Below are 20,690 nucleotides of genomic sequence, written 5' to 3'. Positions count from 1 at the left end.
CCAATCAGTCAAGCTCACTTGCAGCCTATCACACACAGGCAGCACAGCAGGATCACCAGAGAGAAGGGAGAGAGAGATCCACAACACATGCACAGAGGGAATTAAAGCACATACACAAATACATCGAAAATGTTCATAGAACCTCAGGGTCATAACACAATCAAGGATATTAAAATGCATGAAACACTGAGAGCCTCTGTGAAGTAGCTGCAGCTAGTGATGAGTTTGCATTAACATCAGCTTAACGTTGCAAGGCAGGATTTGACTTCATTACAGCTTGACAAAGCAAGGCAAAACAACAGTGTTAGATGAAATAGTGAGAACAGAAATGGAGGAGTATAACCACACTAAAAATGACAGTCAGGGGCGGACTTTACCATTAGGCAACGTAGGCAACTGGCTAGGGTCCCCAATGAAAATGGCCCCAAACAGCTATAGATTATTATGATGTGTAGATATGAAAAATATTGAATTATGTTACTACCTTATCTCATTGTGCCCTGAAATAGCTAAAAAAAAAGGACCCCAAAGCACTTTTACTTTGGAGGAAAACATTGTACCACTATATTTACCAGACAGATAAATGTTACTTGATACACTGAAGATTCAGATCTATTCACATCAATTAAAATATGATGCATTATTATTGATTAAACTATCCAGCATTATATAAGAATTAAAAGCTCCACCTTGAACACAAGTTAAGTATATTTAAAGTACATTATGCTACTAATACCACTCTTTCACGCTTCACTTTTAAGTGAAAATTAGAATGCAGGACTTTCACTTTTACAGTGTTTTTACCGTGCGGTGTGAATAGTTTTACTCAAGAAAAAAGTTTTGAGTACTTCTTCTGCTACGGCCAACACCAACATTCCCAGTTAGAGAGAGGGAAAAAACAAAGCACGACAGAGTGTAGAGGCTTACACATGCCCTGCTGTAGGCTTAAATTATCCACACCAGTCTTTGTATGATGAAACAATGCACAATTTTATTGTAAGGTCCAGTAAGTTCAGGATAACAAAATAAATTCCACAGCTACATCATGCATGAACTAATTAACCTAAATTGACTGCCTACAGGTGTTGCAAGAGGGCACTCTCTCTCACCCCCTTAAAGGGGCAGCACTTATTTGCCAGGGTGCATGAAATTATTCTTAACCACTGAAATAAATTAAATTACATGTTACTTAATGCTATTTTTTTAAATTTACAAATACATTTAAACATTGAGCCCTTTCATATTATAAAAACATATATTTTAATCATAGCTTATTAGGCTGGTACACAAGGATGAATAAGAACAATAAAAACTAATTAATTCCAAAGTTTGGCTCATACACAGAGTTTGCCTGGGGCCCCCAAATCACTAAATCTGTCCCTGATGACAGTGACTCTGTGCGCAGAACATACTGTAGCATTTTTATGCCTGCATGACCACACATGAGCCATTCATGTGAGAATTCTCCAGAATTAGCCAGTGCCTGATTTGAGCTCCAGGCTGAGCTAGTTTGCAGCCACAGTTTAAAGTAATGTAACAAAATGTATTTTGTTTGACGGCAGCTGTAGTTCTAGCGAGATGTTGTCTGCTTGATCGCTGAAAAAGCACAACAACAGCAAATTGGCATTGGTTTTCAGAGTAGATAGAGCAGTTATCACATAGCAAACCTCAGCGTCGAGGAAAATGAGGGGACATTAGGGCTGAGCATAACCAGACCTGTCCACTGTCACTGTTATATAAGAGATGCCTTAGTGACAACAATGAGCCCCTGTCTCTTTCTGCCCCAAGCTTTTGCCTCCCCCACCTCCCACCACATACCCCAGCAGGCTGTCTGTCCATAACCCCATCAACCTTTCAAACCTTTCTTTGTCATACTTTCCTCTTGCCTTCTCTTCATTCTCTTTCTCTCTCTCATACTGGAACTCATCCCATGAATCACGCTGTTAGCAACATTGGTGCTGTAACCCAAGTCTGACCCAGTGTTTCCTCTGACGAGGATGGATGTCTCTGGATGGTGTTTTTATAATCCTGGCACACACACACGATGAAGAACAGTGAGCACTCAAAGAACACATACTTCTCAAATTCAGATTTGAAAAAAAAAAAAATTCTGATTATTATTGTTTTTTTAAAATGTGGACTAAGAATGGAAATGTCATCTTCCTGTGCCAGATCCAGAAAAACTGTGACAAAAAAGTACCACAATCTGAGATTGTGGAGTTTAAAAGCAGTGAGGTTACCAAACCTCTGTAGCTCCTCATCTCTGCCAGAGGCTAGCAGCTCCAGGCTACATTAGCTGCCACTAGCATAACACACTCCAATCTCTGATCAAACTGTTAGCAGTTGAGTTGCATTGTTGGTAATGTAGGCGCCAGGTTTTCATAAGGAAGAAGAATCTGTGAAATAAAAAGTTCAATATCTCTGGGTCTGCTGCATCGATTTTGGTCCTTTTTTAAACTGTCCATCATGAGTCAGACAATATGACAGGAGTGAATGTTAAATCTGTGGAGTACTCTGTTAATAACTGTGAAATTGACATCATTTTTTGATCAGCATGACAAATGTTAACTGCTCCTAGCACCCGCCATCGCTCCTGTTATTAACAAATTAGTCAAACATCACAAAGTCAGTGCACTAAGTATAGGAGAGAGAGGAGAGGAATCATCAAATTCACAGAAGTCATAAAACAGTCTGCTCACCTCTTTTATCATGGTTGGATATGACCGCAGTGACCGTGCCTTCTAAAGATACAACATCACCGTTGTGGGCATTTGCGTATGGAATACTGTAACTAGGGTTGACCTGTTTACCCAATGTTCCGAGAATCATCTGCTGGTGTGACGTAATGTGATGTGATAGATGATGTCTGTGAAGATATTCCTTACATATAGGATCAGTGTGTACAGAAATGTCAGACAGCTTTCACAGTATGAGTCATGAGTCTGACTGGCAGGTAGATCACATTTGTGCTTAAATGTTTGTCAGGCATTCAAAGGTTCTGTCATATGTCATTTTATATGCCCCAAATGCAATGCTGATTCTAATACTGAACAGCATGTAAGGAATCCAAACATTCAACAGTCAAGGTCATTTTTAAGAGAGGACCTCTGTTAACTGACCTGTTACATTAACTTTTACTGCATGGTTTCAGTAAAATAGACTATAACTCACAATGAAATTCTTTCTCTCACAGTGAAATCTGACAACAAGGACAAGCAGGAGAAGACAGACATCATGTCCAGCAAGACAGAGAAGATGGACACCTCTGACAAGAAAGAGAAAGAGGAGCAGCAGAAGAAGGACAGCAGTCCAGACAAGGACCTGAAGTCCGAGAAGATTCTCAAAGACGAGGAAAAGACAGAGAAGATGACTGCAGAGAAAAACAACAAAGCCAATGAGAAGGCAGAGAAGGTGGACAAGCCGGAGAAGACCGACAAAGATGAGAAGAAGGAAGAGGAGAAGAAGCCGGCTGAGAAGGAGGAGAAGGGGGGGAAAGGGACTGCCAAGTCTCCAACAGGCAATGGCAGCAAGACCTTGCCAAGCCCTGACAGCAAGAACAAGGTGAATCTCACACACACACCAACACACACATATACAATACCCAAACACACATTTCGTGCATACAGATTCACACACTCAAGCTGGCAGGGTGTCCAGTGGTTACAGAAACAGTCCTGTCACCCAACGGTCACAGCTGTGAACTCTGCCACAGCCGGGTCGTCCAACAACAGTTCGTTAAAGTGCCCTCGAGCAAAACACACAGACACACTTGTTCACACACTCACACACAAACACCACAGTTGGTGCGCTGCTTCTGCTGCTTCTGTCGTCCTCCTATGTGTATGTGTGTGTGTGTCTCTGCCTGTGTTTGATGTCTGTCTGTCTCAAGGCCCAGTCACATGAATGGAGTAAATCTGTGCAAATCTCTTGCGTCAAGTTCAGTTTTGATTAACTTTGACATGCAAATTCATGCTGTTAAGGAATAGCAAACCAGGCTGAGGGAACAGACAAGCACAGAGTCCAAAATGGTGGAAGCTATTGTAGCTCATTAGCTGTGTCGCACCCTCCATTTTTATTTAACCTCCTCTGTCAGATGATAAATTCTTCACAAAAAAGGTATGATTTGTAGACAGTTATGCAACAGGAGACGATGGTAAAAATATATCTCTGAATCAACTGTGAGTTTGTTAACTGACAGTTCTCAAACTAGCCACCTCTGGGAGCTTTTTTCCCCTCTACAATAACTTTTTATTAAATGAAATAATGAACAGTCCTCAGAACAAAATACCAAGAGGAAGTTAACAGTACAGCACAGAGAAAGTAGCCACAAGAACTATTGTGACTGACTAGCACTAGCATGCTCCCTGCTTGCTAGCATTGACCATAGATACAAAGTGCAACACGTCATACTCTGAAAACCACGCCCACCGGGGGGGAAAACTAATATGCGACCAAGGGCTGAAACGCTAACAAAATGCCTGTAGCTAGCTAAAAACATTAGATTTCAGTATGTCAAAGGATTAGCACCCTACATCTACCGGAGAGGAAAAGGTAGTTTATAGCATAAGCTGAAACCAGTTACATTAAGATGCAATACATGAATGCAAGGGCAAACATGACGTCCATAGTCCATAGAGATAGCACAAATGTATAGCAAACATACAAACTACATAACAGGGTGACATGACACTTTTCACAGCTTATATAGTGAGTACAGTTTGTAAACATAGGCAGGAAAATTACACGCATAGTCCTACAATAATTTCTCATTCAGGCTATTTTTACAGCTAGCATTTCAGCTGAATGCACTTTAGCTATTCTGTGATTTAAATGTCAATTACAGACATTGCATACTTTTTATTATTTACATTTATTATATGTTCTGTTTTTACTTTCAATCTGCGTGTTCTCTGTGACTAGTAATGTGTCCAGTTATGTGTGTTATTTTTAATAGAGGTTTTTGGTTCAGGTAGGGTCTGTCTCTCCCACCAAACGGCACATAGCTCTGTATGGTTATCCTATTTTGCCTTCCTAAATGCTCAGTTTGTCGGTTTGGCAGCTTATACAAACTTAGTTAAGGGTTCCTTAACCTGTTGGTAGTGTATCCCACACCACAGCAGCTTTTAGGCATTTTTCTGTGACAAGGAGCCACCTTCACACAATACAAAGTCAATGGAGAGCAAAGAATTGTTTTCCCCTCCGGGGTGGGCAGGATTAAATTGCCCTCTGTCTCTATATTATGTATTATGTCTTTGTGTTTGTGTACGAGTGTGTCCAATATCCGAGACGTGATTTCCATATCATGTGCTATTTTTGGACTGCTGCTCATTTCATCACATTTAAAGGATTTAGTGGGTGATTTTCTATATTTTCTTATTGTCAACAAATGTCATGTGCAGAGCCAAACCAGCAATGAGCTCATCCTACTTACAAGTATGGCACGTGTTTACAAAGTCTCATATATCGCATGCCTCTGTGCCATAGAGCTCCGTTGTTGTCCAAAAACTGTTAAATTTTCTTGTTCGTTGATGCGTTTTTAATAGTTTTTGGACAACAAAGATCGATGGCAAAGAGGAGTAAGATATATCAAGCTTTGATACACACACAATACTTGATGAGTTCATTGTTGGCTTGATTCTGCACATGAGATTTGTTGATAATAAGAAAAAATATAGAAAATCATCAGCTAAATCCTTTAAGGCTTATAATTGTATAATTTACTGCTCATGAGCTCTGGAATTTAATTTCATGATTTATGACATGTTTTATGATTGTCATATGATGCTGGCTGTGCTGCCATATCACGCTGTCATTGCAATCACTGATTGCATCTCTGTTTTTTTCTTTCTTTATCTGTCTTCCTTTTCTCTTTTTTTCCTACACACTCCCTTCTTTTTTCCTCTAAACTTATCTTTTTCTTTCTTTCCTGGCCTCCTCCTTTTTTTACTGTGTTGTTGTGGCTCCTTTTAATTCCATTATCACCAGCCTGACGTGGGTTCAACCAAACCAAACTCAGCCAAATCCCGCCCATCCACCCTCTCCACCAGTGGCGAGGCCACCTTGGCCAAACGCCCTTCCCCCACCACAGCCTCAGCCAATAAAAAAAGCCCTGTACCCAAGGCGCCCACACCCACCGCCACTAAGCGGCCGCCAACAGCAACCGCCAAGGATGCAAAGGTGAGTATACTATACTGTACATAGGTAGATACATTAAGTTTTTATAATTGGTTTATTTTATATATATATATATATATATATATCTTATATCTGTATGGTCCATTAAAGTCCCCCTCCACTCAAAAATGTGTTTTGCTTATTGTTACCTCAGTTGAATATTTGAGCTTCACTGTGCAGAATGATGTATGTGCAGAGTTTGTGTTCATATATATCTGTTAAACGTGGAAAGGTTCTCTGTGCTCACCTTAAATCTGAGTTAAAGGCGTTTACCTATAAGTGTGATTTGTGACAACTAATTTGGAAGCTAATTGTGGTCCAGTATGCAACTCACACAAGTGTGATGTGGAAACTTGAAGCCTCCAGTGCACAAACACTGAGAATGGACTTTACAGTGAAGCAGGAGGCAGCAGTTAAAGTTTTGACATCAGAAATATTTGTACATTCATAGATTCTGGATTTTTCAATATGAGAGAAGTTGGAGGTATAATTTTACGAATATTTAACAAGGTAATTGAACTTCTTGTGGAAAAACCATATCAGACAGAGTATTTTATGTCTGAAAACGTGGGATCTTTAAGAATTCTTACATCAAATGTTCTTTCTACCATCACTATCTCAGTTTGTTTTTCTTTTTAGATCTGTTTTTTTTAGATCTGAAAATATTACACAACATCTTAATCCTTTCCCAGTCCTCCCCTCCTCTTTTTCTTACCTCTGTCTTCACCTTCTTTCCTCCCCTTGTTTTCATTCTCTGCTTATTTCATGGTTACATGATTGGCCTTCCAATACACAGGAGAACAGGATAATATAGCTTTTATACACACAGCAGCAACAGCAAACACACTCCTACTGCACATGCAGAATTACACGTAGACAGTCACTGGATGCAGACAGTAAAAAACACACACATGCACACATACACACACACACACACACACACACACACACATCTCTTATTGTATCTCTCTTCTGGTTTGTTTTCCAGACTCCAGAAAATGGTACGGCTGAGAAACGCCCACCTGTGCCAAAGGCTACTCCTGCTCCCCGTTCAACTGCCAATAAGAATGGTTCCTCTGCAACTGCTGCGAGCAAAACTGCTGGTAAATGCACACACATACACACACATAACCACACAGTGTCTGCCTGCCCTCTGCACCTGATTGTGTGATATGAACACTGCTGTCACAGGCAGCATCTCCACTCTGCTTTGGCTTGTTCATAGTGCTGCCAGTGCAACATGACCTCTACAACAGGACCTGAACTCTCTACAGTAGCTGGAAAATGACTCAGAATGTAGACTGGCACCACTCCAGGCAACAGGCTAACTGAGTTGCTAGCATATGTTACATTTTATCGGTTTCAAGGGCTGTCTTTTGAAGACACCAGATGGGTATTTTTATCTGCACATCACAAACAGTATCTCACCTCTCTAAGCGAGGGAGCTATGACTAAGTCTGAGCCGTGTTAGTCAAAAAAAATTTCTGCTTTTTGTGCACTTCAGCTCATCACCCTCAGAGAATATGATTCATTCAACCAGTTCACAGAGATGTGTGTATTTTGTGTATTTCAGTTTAGATGCATGAGTGAACTCCATTAGTTTTGTGGCTATTGACCCAATGGCAGCAGATAAGTAAAGGTCTGTGTAAAGCAATAATAAATATGTGTTCTGACTTTATCACACCACAGAAAAATGTGTTATTAACCTCCCAGCTAAATTTGAATGATTAAAAAAATTGCCAAGTATATAAACTCAGGTTTAAAAATTGTGAAAAAATAAGCAGGATTCTCTGCTCTGAAACGCCGGCGGTGTGTCTGCTGAAGTCGCTGAAAGCAGGGCTCAACTGAACAACCTCTGAGTTAACAACGCTCATGCTAGTAACCCAGAACTACATAGTTCAGTCTTTTCACATGTTTTCAGCAATTATTTTCTAAGATGTATAATGTGTTTCAAAAGAAATCTCTGATTTTCCTTTACACTGACTTCAATGCCTCTGCCACAGGGTGGCAGTAATATATGCTGCTCAGCTTTATCATCAACATGACAGACTGACTTACTGCCTCACCTTAATAGTTGGTGGAATGACTCAGCAAGCAAGATCCTCAAGTCACCAGTCCACAGTGTTTCCATACAACTGAGCAATTGAGAAGACTTGATATGAGCAGTCAACTACAGTCTACAACCAGTTCTGTAGTTATGAAGTTATATAGTTATATATATATATCTGTTATATATATATATCTGTAAAGGAGAAAGGAAGGAAAGAAGGAAAAATGGACAATAAACAAAAATGGAAGGAGAAAAACTATAATAGTATGTAAAGAAGGGAAATACAAAAAATTGACCATTTATGTTAAGTAATCCTTTAAGGCCATCTGTTTAATATTGAATTGATTACAGCTGAATCTGTATGTTATACTTCATCTGCCTCCTTCAATAATAAACTCCTCTATCTTGTTTAGTTGTGGGCCTCATATTAAATCCATTTACTCCACTGTCTCAAATATCTCAGTTCTTGATTTTTGATTCTATAGGTTATTCTTTCCATTTCTAAAATTTAATTTACTTTTGACTTACAGTTTTTAAATGAAGATGGAGTATTTTTTAACCAGCTCCTCATTATCTGCCTCATAGCTGCAGTTATCATGTATAGGTATCTGTCTATTTCTAGAATGAGCTCAGATGGTGATAAACTCAAAATAAGACATTTTGATTCAAGTACACCTTAATTTGAAATATCTTAATGATAGAAAATCAAAACTGTGTGACTCTCACTGTGCCAAACCACTTACATATCTTTTTTTTCTTTCTTTTTTTATTAAAACACTCTGTGAATTAATTAGAATCTCATTAATTATATTTTTGTTTCAAATTAGTGTTGTTAAGGCTGTGTTTACCTCTACAGCGAGCAAGAATGACAAGCCTGAGAGCAAGACAGGAGAGGCCAAGAAGCCCAAACCTACAGGTAAGAAAGTATAAGAAAACACTAAGTTATGTGACAATACTTCAATCATTTTAATGTTGTTCTCCTGGAATTCTACAAATGTCACTAGACAAGTGACTCCTCTTTCCTCTTTACTAGACATAGCTGGTTTACTTGATTTCAGCTCATTTATGATTAAATAGCGTGGTCACACATAAAAAACATTGTGAACCATTATATCTATATCTCCTTGAGCTCATATTTCATAAAAATGACCAGTAACAATTTTTGTTACTGTTTCTCTGTAGCTCGTCCTCGTCCAGCCTCCACCACCACTCCTGCTACCCCGGCTGCCTCCACCAATGGTGAAGCCGCTACCAGTCACCGCCGCCGGGTTATCACCAAACCCCCTGTGCCCAAGCAGACCGCACTGGAGAAGAAGCCACCAGTGCCCCGTGCTCCTCGAACCCCCCGGCCTATCAATGCACCAACACCGGATCTGAAGAACGTCCGCTCCAAGATCGGATCCATTGACAACATCAAGTACCAGCCTGGTGGAGGAAAGGTAGGACAAGTGAGCAACGTCTATGAATTATTTAATTATTCAGAACAATGGTGTAACTGTCAACCCAGAGAATGATTTTCTTGTATCAGCTAATGATTTGACACTTGTTAGTTTGTTATTTGTTTGTTATTCATTAATAATATGTCTTACTCAAAAGGCTTCCTCTACACTGGGACCAAAATGGCTGTCAGAATGAATGATACTCAGTCTGTCCTTGAAAAGTTAACACTGTGTTGTACTTGTTTAATGAATTAAAGGGTGGATACTCAACCCAAGCCCAACAGGACCATTAATTTTGAAAAAAGCTGTGATTTAGTTTTCGTTTGTGAGAGCTGTCCAGCAGTAGGTGGTCAGAGCTAGCTTGTCTGCCCTTGCTAGCTTGACTTTTAGCTCATCCTTCTTCTCCTCAAAGTGTTTTTCATTGTGTTTAGTCACAGTAGCAGTGGTATGACATTCTTGGGTGTCAGGTACTGAACAAGCTCTTTTAATCCCTCGTCCTCTAACACACTGATCAGCAGCATATCTGTCTCAATCATTCTGTACACCAACCGAGTGATGGCCTCGGACTGGTGCACATCACATTTTCCCCCCAGGTACAGCCACATGATCTTTGGCTGCAAATGTGAGCCATCCTCAGACATGGCAGCCATGCAGTGCTTGTTCTTAATGTGATACAGCATAGTGCTGGTACTATACTGGCCCAAATATAAGGCAACCCTCATTATAAAATGACCCACCCTTTTCCAACAACTGTTTTTTTGAAAACTACTGTTACTAACTAACTATACATCATAGTATAGTTACATACTCACACCAGGCTCTTGGAAGCATGAAAATTAACGTATAGTCCGACATGTGTAACTGATGGTTAACCAATTCACAGTTAACCGTTGACATCCATAGTTTGGGTTAGGTTCGGTCACGTTGGCTGGGCCCACCTACTTGACATGGTGCTTCAAGTTCTTCAAGTTAAAACAACCTACCTATAGCCATTATAAAACAATGCCTTTTGACATTCATGTACAAGGTGCCCACACATGTATTGTGTAATCAGGGCAACAGGTAAGCTGTAACATTGTAACAACAATTGCGTGAAAGGGAAATACAAACTCTTTGCTTCAGTTTACATTAATTGTGTCAGACTTGGGTCGGATTTGGACAGAAATATGCAGCCCAAGCCGCACTCTATAATGACCAGCAGCTTGCTAGTTTTCTAAAAAGTACTATAGCCAGTTTTTAATTTCTCTGCTGCTGAAGTTAATCACTCTTTTATGATCACCAAATCATCTGACAAAGTATTCATAAATAAGTTTTAGTGTCACACCGCCCCACCCTGAGTCTGATCAGGTTTACATTATTATCTTCAAAAGCTCTGTTTTTTCCCCATATACACTTAAAACATGAGGCTGGTGTTTTCAGATTCATCCTGGAAAACGTTATCAAAAACTTCGGTGTTGATGTAGTCTTGATCTCCCAAAAGACAATCCGGCACCTAATTCAATCAAGCACCTAATTCACCTACTTGCAATAAAAGAGATATCCGTAGTAAATCATTGCCTTGAAGAAGGGCTGATTGGTGTGGAAGTCAATTTTGTGGAGCTTTGTAAACATGTTCCTTAAATCCTAACAAAGCTCTAAAGCAATGTCTTGGTCTGTAACTGATCACTAAAACCAACAGAAGATCACTACACGCTCTGTCTTGGAGTCTGTCTTGAACACACTGGATTCAGTCACATTTGCAATGCTGTACTGAAGTGTTGTGAGCATCTTATACTCATGTCTTTGCTGTGTAAAGCAACACAGTGTTTGGAGTGTGAAGAGGGGAGGACATTCTGTACACTGTTAACAACAAATTAGTATTAGTTCAAGAGCAATTATTTCAAGAAGAGGGGGGAATACGACACCACTTTCCCAACAATTAGAATGTTGTGAAAAAACAGTCAAGTGGTTAACACACAATTCTGCACCTCATTCGACAGATATGTGTGATATCCCACTGTCACAGGTAGCAGAGCAGGTGCACTCTAATGCAGAGACTGAGGCAGAATTACTGATTTAAGATCTTTACTTTGAGTTCAGCAGTCAAGTAACAGGCTGGCATGAAACAAGAGACCAAGACGAGCTCAAACACCGGAAACATAGACAATGACCTGACAAACAACTAAGAGAACAGACAAGTATATATATATATATACACAGGGGACTAATTCGCAAAACAAGGCACAGCTGGGGTGAGCAGGGACCAGAATAAGGAGGGAACATGATGATCGGGTAACAAAGTGATTAGGAGGGTGTGGCAGGCTGACACAAGGCTGGTGAGCAGAGGAAAACAGGCTGGGCAGAGCTACAGGCATGCATGAGGGACACAAGAGGTTACCAACTCACAAGAATAAAACCAAAGCAAGGCAGAGATAAAACTGAAGAAAACCTTGGACTCAGAGGATAAAACAATACCAAGCACAAGCACTACACAAAGAAACACAAATGGCAAATGCAGTTATCACAAACAATTTGTGACCCAGAGCACATTTAAAACACACACGGTCCTCTTTATCACTGAGAGAGAGTATATGCTGTGCCAGTTCAGACCAGAGTGAAAACAAAGACAGATCAACCAATATATAGAGTCAGACTGTGAACAGAACTATAACACCCACATATAGGACTCAGAAACATCTCACCTCTGCACTGCAGATATTGAAGAGAAGGCTACTACTCCATCTATTTATGTCTTTGTGTTTCATTATTCATTCTTAGATCTGCCATCTACCTTTTAATCTCCAATCTGCCCTCCACTTTGTTGTATCCATTTCTTTGTCTATTAATTGCTGATCAGTGTGAAATGCTGCCATGTGCATTGTTTCTTACTCTCCCCACCATCCTGAAAGGTGGACCTGTCTTCCAGCATGTAAGGGTTAATACATCACACTTGGAAATTAATAATAAGCACTCGTTAAGACAGGGGCACCCCCCCCCCCCTTTATTAATTAACTAATTAATAATTAATTAATTAATTAGGAGGAAAAGTTGAGAATTCTGAATACAGTGACCTTCATCTCTGATAAAAAGGAATACACAGATACAACAACTTGACTATAAATCAAGATATTTATTTAACTACCAAGGTATAAGGATGAATAGGGAACTACATACACATACACATACACAATGAATGAATGAATGAATATGTGAGTGAATGGGCAAATAAGATTAACATGTTATTGCTGACAGAATGAATGAATGACAAGGGTTGTCAAAAATGAGTCAAAGGCGCACTGAGGAGTAAATAACTAAAACCAATAAAAACACTCAAATGGGAGGGGGGGTTGAGGCCACAGCCAGATGTTAAAAGCTGCAGGTTGAGTGGCGCCTGGGGAGCCTCAGACTCTCAGAAACCACATAAACACGTAGTAGGGTTGTGTGCTTTTGCTCTTGGTGCATGTAGTTGTAGTCTTTAGAGTTGAAGCTGGAGTTCTAGATACAAAAAGGATCCTTGGAAAAGTTAAAAAAAAAAAAAAAAAAAGATTAGAACTATGCGCAAAAAATAGGAGATTACAAAAATAATAGATTATTCAGATGGAAAATGGCGTGGCTTGGCTTGTGGCTTAGACATCTTTGCAGTCTTCTGCTTTTTAGTTGAGAGTTCCTCTTTTCTGGAGATTGCATCTCTCAGGGAAAAAATGAAACAGACAATGCCCGAAATGCTACACAGGCCATAACGTCTGACAAGGCATCAAGAAAAAGAACACAGAATACACCGCAGCAGCTGTCAGCAAGCAAGAAAAAGAAAAAGCCCAAAATAAAAAGCCAAGCCAGTATGTAGAATGAGACAGAATGCAGCATAATATCAAACTAATTAAATTGTTCTAAAACACAATAGAGGTTAACATTGGTTAGACAAATTGAGATATGTATTTTTACTCTTTATAGTGACATTCCTGACCAATTCAGACACTAATTGTGAGTAGAAAGTGTAGAGGAAGAGAGAGGGACTTAGAGACTCAGAGAGACTCAAGAGGGAATGCGGCGTGTCCATACATTTTGTGAACCTAGAGAAGGGAGTGGGTGGGGGATAGTTCATCCAGGTTGTCTGTGGGTTGAAGGGAACTCCGCCCGTGCAGTCTGCTTGTATCTGGAAGAGAACAAAGTTGTTAAATTCCAAAAACTGTCCCTTTTCCTCTGTGACTGGTGGGAAGAAGCTGGGTATTTAGTCCTGTTCAGTGTTTCCCTGACATCCTTATTGCCTTAAGGTAAGAGGTCATTTGGTCTGCGTGCTCTTTATGCACACAGATATGTTCTGTTAGACTCAAACATCATGTTTCTGAAAGAATTTAGCTTCTCCTTATATTCCTGGGTTTATCCCATACAAGTAACTTGGTGCCACTTTCCACCTGTTGTAACATTCACACACACACACACACATGACTTTTACCAAACAACAACAATTGTTCCTGTGCATACATGCTATCTTTAGTCCATCAGGTCACGGACTGGCATGGCTCAGACACCTGGTTGTGTTGTATATGTCTCTTCAATGTTTGCGACAGCCCGTCTTGGGGAAATGTTTGTATTGTCGCTTTGAATCACAAACGCCTGATCTCCGTCTGCCCTGCCATTTAATATAATGAGTCAGTCCAGTTCATCCTGTTCATCCTGTTTCCATCTCTGCTGCATCGTTTGTCACAGAGTCAAACTTTTACAAAACCATAATTATACAACCTCAGATTAACACTGCTTTAATGCTAACTACAGAAGTTTTTATAAATAGCACATACAAGGATCATTGTATGTATTTAAAGGAATATCTCAACATTTGGAGAAATACACTTATTCACTTCCTTACCAAGAGTTAGATGAGAAGATTGATACCACTCATGTCTGTACATTTATTATGAAGCTACAGACCGGAGAAAATCCACTACTGACATTGTATTTACAGAGCGTTCACTTCAGCGTTCAAAATTATGCCCACCAACACCTATAAAGCTCACTAATGAACACATGTCTTGTTCTTTTTGATGATGATTTTGAACATTGGAGTGAGCCAGACTAGCGGTCCCTCTGCTTCCAGTACTTATGCTAGGCTAAGTGAGTCATCTCCCGAATCTAGCTTCACTATTTAGTGTACAGACATGAGTAGTATCAATTTTCTCATCTAAGGCTCTTTACACAATAGGAACAACACAAATAAAAAACACACATAAAACCCTAGTAAGATACAATGTGTTAATATGTCAGTTTTAGCAATACTGTTGGTATAGTTATATGAGAATATGGGATCTAGCTGTTTTAGCCAGTTTCTAGTCTTAATGCTAAGCTAACTATATCTCAGCTCTAGCTTCATATTTAGCATAAAACATGAGTGGTATTGATTTTCTCATCTAACTCTTGGCAAGAAAGTGTATTTTCTGAATAAATATGCTTCTATTTCACCTTTCTTGCATTCTCTTTGCTTTGCTTTTTTTCTTGGGTGCATTTTTTTTCCTGCCATACCTCTCCATGTGTTTTTATGTTTTCATGTTTCTCTCACAAGACATACAAAGTTAATGTGTATTGTTTTGCATTAGGCATATCTTCCTGTTAGTCTGAAGCTGCTTCATTTCTGCTTTTCATATTGATGTAAACATTTGCTAGATGTGCAGATGTAAAAAAGAACCAACAACAAAAAAACAACAGAATTCTATAGTCTGAAACCTGTGAATTTTTAAATCTTATTTCTTCTCTATCACATCTACTCATATTCCATTCACCTTATTCTACCTGGTCATACTGGTAGAGCAGGCTGACATACACAGCACTGGCTGGGCATCAGCATGACAATGCAATTTTTAGGGACTATTCACTCTTGTTTTGTTGTTGCAGGTCTGTTCCTGCTGTTCTTCCTTTTCAAAGACATGCCTCTACTTTTTGTCACTTTTTGTCAATCAGAGTCAAGCCAAACACATCAGCGCCCTGCGATCACAATAAGTGCACTGACCCATTCAATGATAGTGATATTGGTTTGTCTGTGTATTCTAATACGGTGTGTCCCATTCACCAGGGGCTGATTGGTATAACACCTTTTCCATCCTCAGTATTTAGGAATCGGACTGGTGTTTTTCACTTGTACAACTACTTGTAACTGATTTTTCATGTGTCTGTATTGGTGTTTTGGTGTTTTTTGGGTACGTCTTTATTCTGATGATATTTGATTGGCTCTTGTCACTAACACGGCATATCTTTTATTGGAACTAATCCACTGTAATTCATTATGTTTTTAAAAATGCTCCATCTGCTCCACTTTACTGTCATTTGAATGATTGTCATTAACCATCTGATACAGAAGATCTAATTGTCAGTTTAACACACATATCTGTTTATTATCCTCTCATTTGTTTGGCCCGTAATTAATTCTTACTACACTTTCTAACCCCAGTGCTTCTTGATGTCAGTGATTTAAAATGATAAACATCCACATTCTGTCAGTGGATTGGAGTATGAAGTTTCTGTTTGATTTATTAGTCCAGGTGCTAACACACATATCCAGGCCCCCTCCATTTGACTAGTTCCCATGTGCCCACCCCTCCACCCGCTCTTTCACCCCATGTGTTGTGGCGTGTGGTTGGTTGGAGGTTGTATTTACCAGGGGGTGGTTGTCTCCCCAGGTCTCCTCCACCCCGAACAAGACATCAGACCCCTCCAACCCTGCGGCCAAGGCCAGAGTGAGTCCCTGCCATCTACACCGTCACACCTCACACACCAGTACATCCTCCCACCATCTCTCTGCATTCACTACACACACAGCCCATTCTACATCCACCCAGGATACACCACATCCCTCTACACCAAGAAGGGGGAGGGAGAGGGGGAACAGTTTCTGTTTATATCTCCTTATACCACTCCACACTGCAGTTTACACTTACCTCATTTCATTATGACTTTTATTACAAAGTCAATTTTTGTTGAAAGCAGACTGAAAGTTTTCCTTTCACTGTTTTCATTTGACCAAATAAATGAAAAAATAACGTAAACAAGACTTTACTTTAAACAAGCTTTATGTCAATATAATATCATATAATCTGAATAGCAGCCGCTGTGACCAAAAGTTGTAATAACAAGACATGACATGTGACATTTTAAATTTCCCTACAGTTCACAAGATTCACCGGAGTCAGTCACTTTAATTACAGTATGTCATCATTAGATGACCTGCCTTAGAGCTCGCCAAAAAGGACCAAAACTATGAATGCATTATGAGAGATGGATTGGCACGATGACTCAGCTTTTTGTCCCAGAAACAGGGAAGATTCAAAGTCACCAAACTGATCCAGTAATGTCAGTTACACAGCCATATCTACATTACATCAAACACAATTAGCAGTGTTTGTGGATAGGAAGTCAGTGAGGAATCATTTCCTTCTCTCTGAAATATTGTACATACAGTTAAAAATGTTTTACTATGACAAACTTAAGCTCTGATGTATGTTACAGCTTAGCCCTCCCTCTGCTCCTGTACATGTGAAGTGCCTCCTGTATACTCTGCATCAAATAGGTGTATCAGTTTAATCAAACTCCATATTAATTATCATTTATATTTTCATTTCCATAACACCTTAACATTTTCATGCACTGAGCATCATATACTGTTCAACACATCCAGCCAAATTATATCATCCTCTCCGCCATCCTTCACCAACATCATCATCTACACCTCTATATCCGTCCACTCTCCCCAGAGACACCCCAGCAGGTACATTTTCATCATGATGTTAATCCTTGTACAAAATAATATTGATTGAAGTGGCAACTACTGTTTGTGTTGCTATGTTCTCTTAACTAGCAGTGGACATGAATTTCAGTGGAAATAAAGACCACAAAAACCAGCCTTTGCATGCATTTTGCAGATGTGGATGTGCTCCACTTCAAATCTTAACAGTCACATCATGGCTGACGTTGTACATCTTGAATTTTGAAACGTTGTGGTTTTGCAGTCTCACTGGCTATGTGTGGCTCCATGGCTTGTTGGTACGTGCTTCCCCCTAGTCAAGCAAATTTTCTTCCAACTCCTTCCAAAACACACCAATAACAAAGAAAGCTACTATTTTTTTTATATTTTGAAGAACTAGGAACCAACTACAAGAATCAAACAATGCACATACTGTATGTACTTGCCATTGTTGAAGGTGTTTACAAAGAAAAAGAGCAGCTTTTCCTCGTTTCATTCACCTCTTGAGTTCTAGTTGTAGATTTGTCCACAATGCCCAATACGGTACATTGCTTGACAACATTGCTGCAGTATGCACACATCTTGTGGCACTCCATGAAATATGGTCACCTACCCCTATAGTGTAGTTTCACTGGTGTTTCCTTATTAAAATTAGAAAGGAGACATGATGACCACAACCAGTGGTGGAAAGTAACTAAGTACATTTATTCAAGTACTGTACTTCAGTACAATTATGAGGTACTTGTACTCTGCTTGAGTATTTCCATTTGATGCTACTTTATACTTCCACTCCACTACATTTCAGAGGGAAATATTGTACTTTCTACTCCACTACATTTATTTGACAGCTTTAGTTACTTTTCAGATGAAGATTTGAAACAATGCATAATATAACAAGCTTTTAAAATACAACACATTGTTAAAGATGAAACCAGTGGTTTCCAACCTTTTTGGCCTTTGATGTCTTACAAAAAGCAGTGTGTAGTCGGGGTCACATGTCACATGTCTATGAGTTGTTAACAGCTCCACCAAATAGTGATTTTTCCCTCTAAACTTCTCACATACTTTCATTTCAATAAATGTTCAAATGATCCAATATTTCACCAAAAATCAAAGATTAGAGAAAAATTTAAAAAACTGAGAACAGATTTGTGTATCAGAACTTTGTTTTTTCTTCTTTCTTCTCCCATTAATCATCTCACAACCCCTCAGATTTATTTGGTGACCCCTAGGTTGGGAACCACTAGACTAATTATTATTAATAATCTAATGATGTCATATATAATAATATATCAGTCAGAGGAACCAAACCACTACTTTTACTGCAATACATTAACTACATCAAGCTCATAATACTTACTTATTACTTGTATTTTTACTTAAGTATGATCTTTCATGCAGGACTTTTACTTTACTAATGCAGTATTTTTACATTGCTCTATTGGTACTTTTATTTTAGTAAAGGATCTGAGTATTTCTTCCACCAAAGACCACAACCTTGCAGCTAGTGCTTGTGTACTAAAATCAATTAGGATGGCTTACAACGTGTTCTTGGAAAGAGAAAAAGAGAGTAGAAATATTACATACGCTGTTTACAGGCTGCTGCTCTTTGTGTGTGCGTGCGTGTGTGTGTGTCCTCACCCGTAAAGCGTATGTGTGCTAACTGCTTAGTGAGTCATCCTTTGCTGGTGCCACCTGCGTCATCATGCCATTTTCATCCTGGAGAAGGAGACTAAGACAGAGACAGAGAGAAAAGAGGAAGGCGACTTGTGTCTGCTGCAGGGCTTTTTTAAAATACAACCACAGAGGCAATGAAATATCACATTAGGATGGGAATGAGTTGGACCATAAAGGAGAGGGGGTGAGGTGTGGTGGAAGGGAAAGAGAGGGTCGCTTTGTGTCCTCAGTAGAACAATAATAACAATTGACGATGCAGTGCAAAACAAATGTACGGAGCCCTGAAATACGATATTTCTTTTATCTTGTGCCCACAAGATAATAACTTGTGAACAAGATGGATCTAATCTCTTCTGCAAACACGATATTAACTCAAGTGCACCAGTTAATATCTTCAGTGCACAAGATAAGAAGATATTATCTTTTGGGACTTTGGGGATTCTGGTCTAATGTGAGCTCACTTGTTTAAAGAAAACATCAGGTTTCTAGGAAAAGGGGAAGTTAAATGAGCCGTTTGTGGAGGAGAATGTAGAGATTCATTGTGCATGTAGACTTTTCATTGCGCATCATGTTGAGTGGCAATGGGGAACTAGCATGATCTCAGTGAGTAAAATGAGCACAAACTGGAAAATGCTTAAGAAAATAAGAGAAGGATTGAACTATTTTACTTTGGGAAGTAGTAGTTTTGACTGATAGGACACTGCAGGGGTGTCAGTGTACAACAGTTATGTGTGTATATACATATACTATTTATATGGTTGTTCACCTGAAATACTGTAGTTCCAAGAAAAACCTTGTGGACTGTTACTCTTTAACTACTGTCACTCCACATAGTGTGCGCCAAGTTTTTTTTTCTTAATCTTTTTCTATTATTTCTAATGCAATGACCAAACAGACTTTTAAAGGATGATATATTTGATATTTTGGAGATAACCTTTTTGCAGAGATTTTAATGAACTATTTCACATACAAGATAAAAAAGTGTTAATTAGTGGGTAGGCATATTGTTGAATAAAGCCAGTCTGGCTGTTTCGCACTGCTTCCAGTCTTTATGCTAGGTGAAGCTAAGCTAATCTAACACATGGGATCTTCTCACCTAACTCAGCAAGGAAATTAATAATTTTATTTCCCAAAATGTCAAACTATACCTTTAAAGATAATTGTGGGGCAGCATGGAGTGGATACTTTTTTTTTTTTTTTTTAGCTTTCCACAAGCCCTGAAAACGTCTTGGAACATGGCCCCTGAAAATTTGTCAAATTGACAATCAAGCAATACAGGTGAAATTTCCATCCCAGGGGGATACATCAGACTCTACACCTCCTGTGGATCTTAACCTTCTCAAGTCTTGATGTTTACTGTCTTGAGTTTTGGCTGAAAGGATCATTGCATCAGACAGATTCAAAAGAAGAGGAACAGGAAGACAAAGGTGTCTTCTGTTAGTCTGCCTAATGTCCAGTCTCATTATTAAGATTAACTGCAAGCTTGCATCTACTAACATCAGAGATACATGCCTCTTAGCTGTTACTGAGACGTGCAAAGAGATCTGTATACAGAGATCCAGCTGTCTGGTTCATGCGTCAGATCTCACACCGTGACAGACAACAGACCACGTTTCACTTATGCATTTTAATCCCACTGCTTACT

The 20,690-nt window shown here is 39.3% G+C and overlaps 1 protein-coding gene across 10 annotated transcripts in view; it reads left to right on the top strand.

The window, feature by feature from the left end:
• map4l (microtubule associated protein 4 like) overlaps positions 1-20,690 on the top strand; it is a 105,526-nt gene that overhangs the window by 71,710 nt on the left and 13,126 nt on the right. For 5 of the 10 annotated variants that reach the window (XM_044367335.1, XM_044367333.1, XM_044367340.1 and 2 more), the window contains 6 exons: positions 3,194-3,561; positions 5,986-6,177; positions 7,163-7,277; positions 9,081-9,140; positions 9,407-9,672; positions 16,308-16,364. In XM_044367335.1, coding sequence (XP_044223270.1) covers positions 3,194-3,561; positions 5,986-6,177; positions 7,163-7,277; positions 9,081-9,140; positions 9,407-9,672; positions 16,308-16,364 — 1,058 coding nt within the window. The remainder of the gene's footprint in view (positions 1-3,193; positions 3,562-5,985; positions 6,178-7,162; positions 7,278-9,080; positions 9,141-9,406; positions 9,673-16,307; positions 16,365-20,690) is intronic. The other 5 variants (XM_044367336.1, XM_044367334.1, XM_044367343.1 and 2 more) reach the window with 3 other exon arrangements.

Source organism: Thunnus albacares, chromosome 12 (assembly GCF_914725855.1).
Source record: "Thunnus albacares chromosome 12, fThuAlb1.1, whole genome shotgun sequence".
Lineage (NCBI taxonomy): Eukaryota > Metazoa > Chordata > Actinopteri > Scombriformes > Scombridae > Thunnus > Thunnus albacares.
Note: the sequence above shows the minus strand (reverse complement) of the source record. Positions and strands in the feature narration are given on the sequence as shown.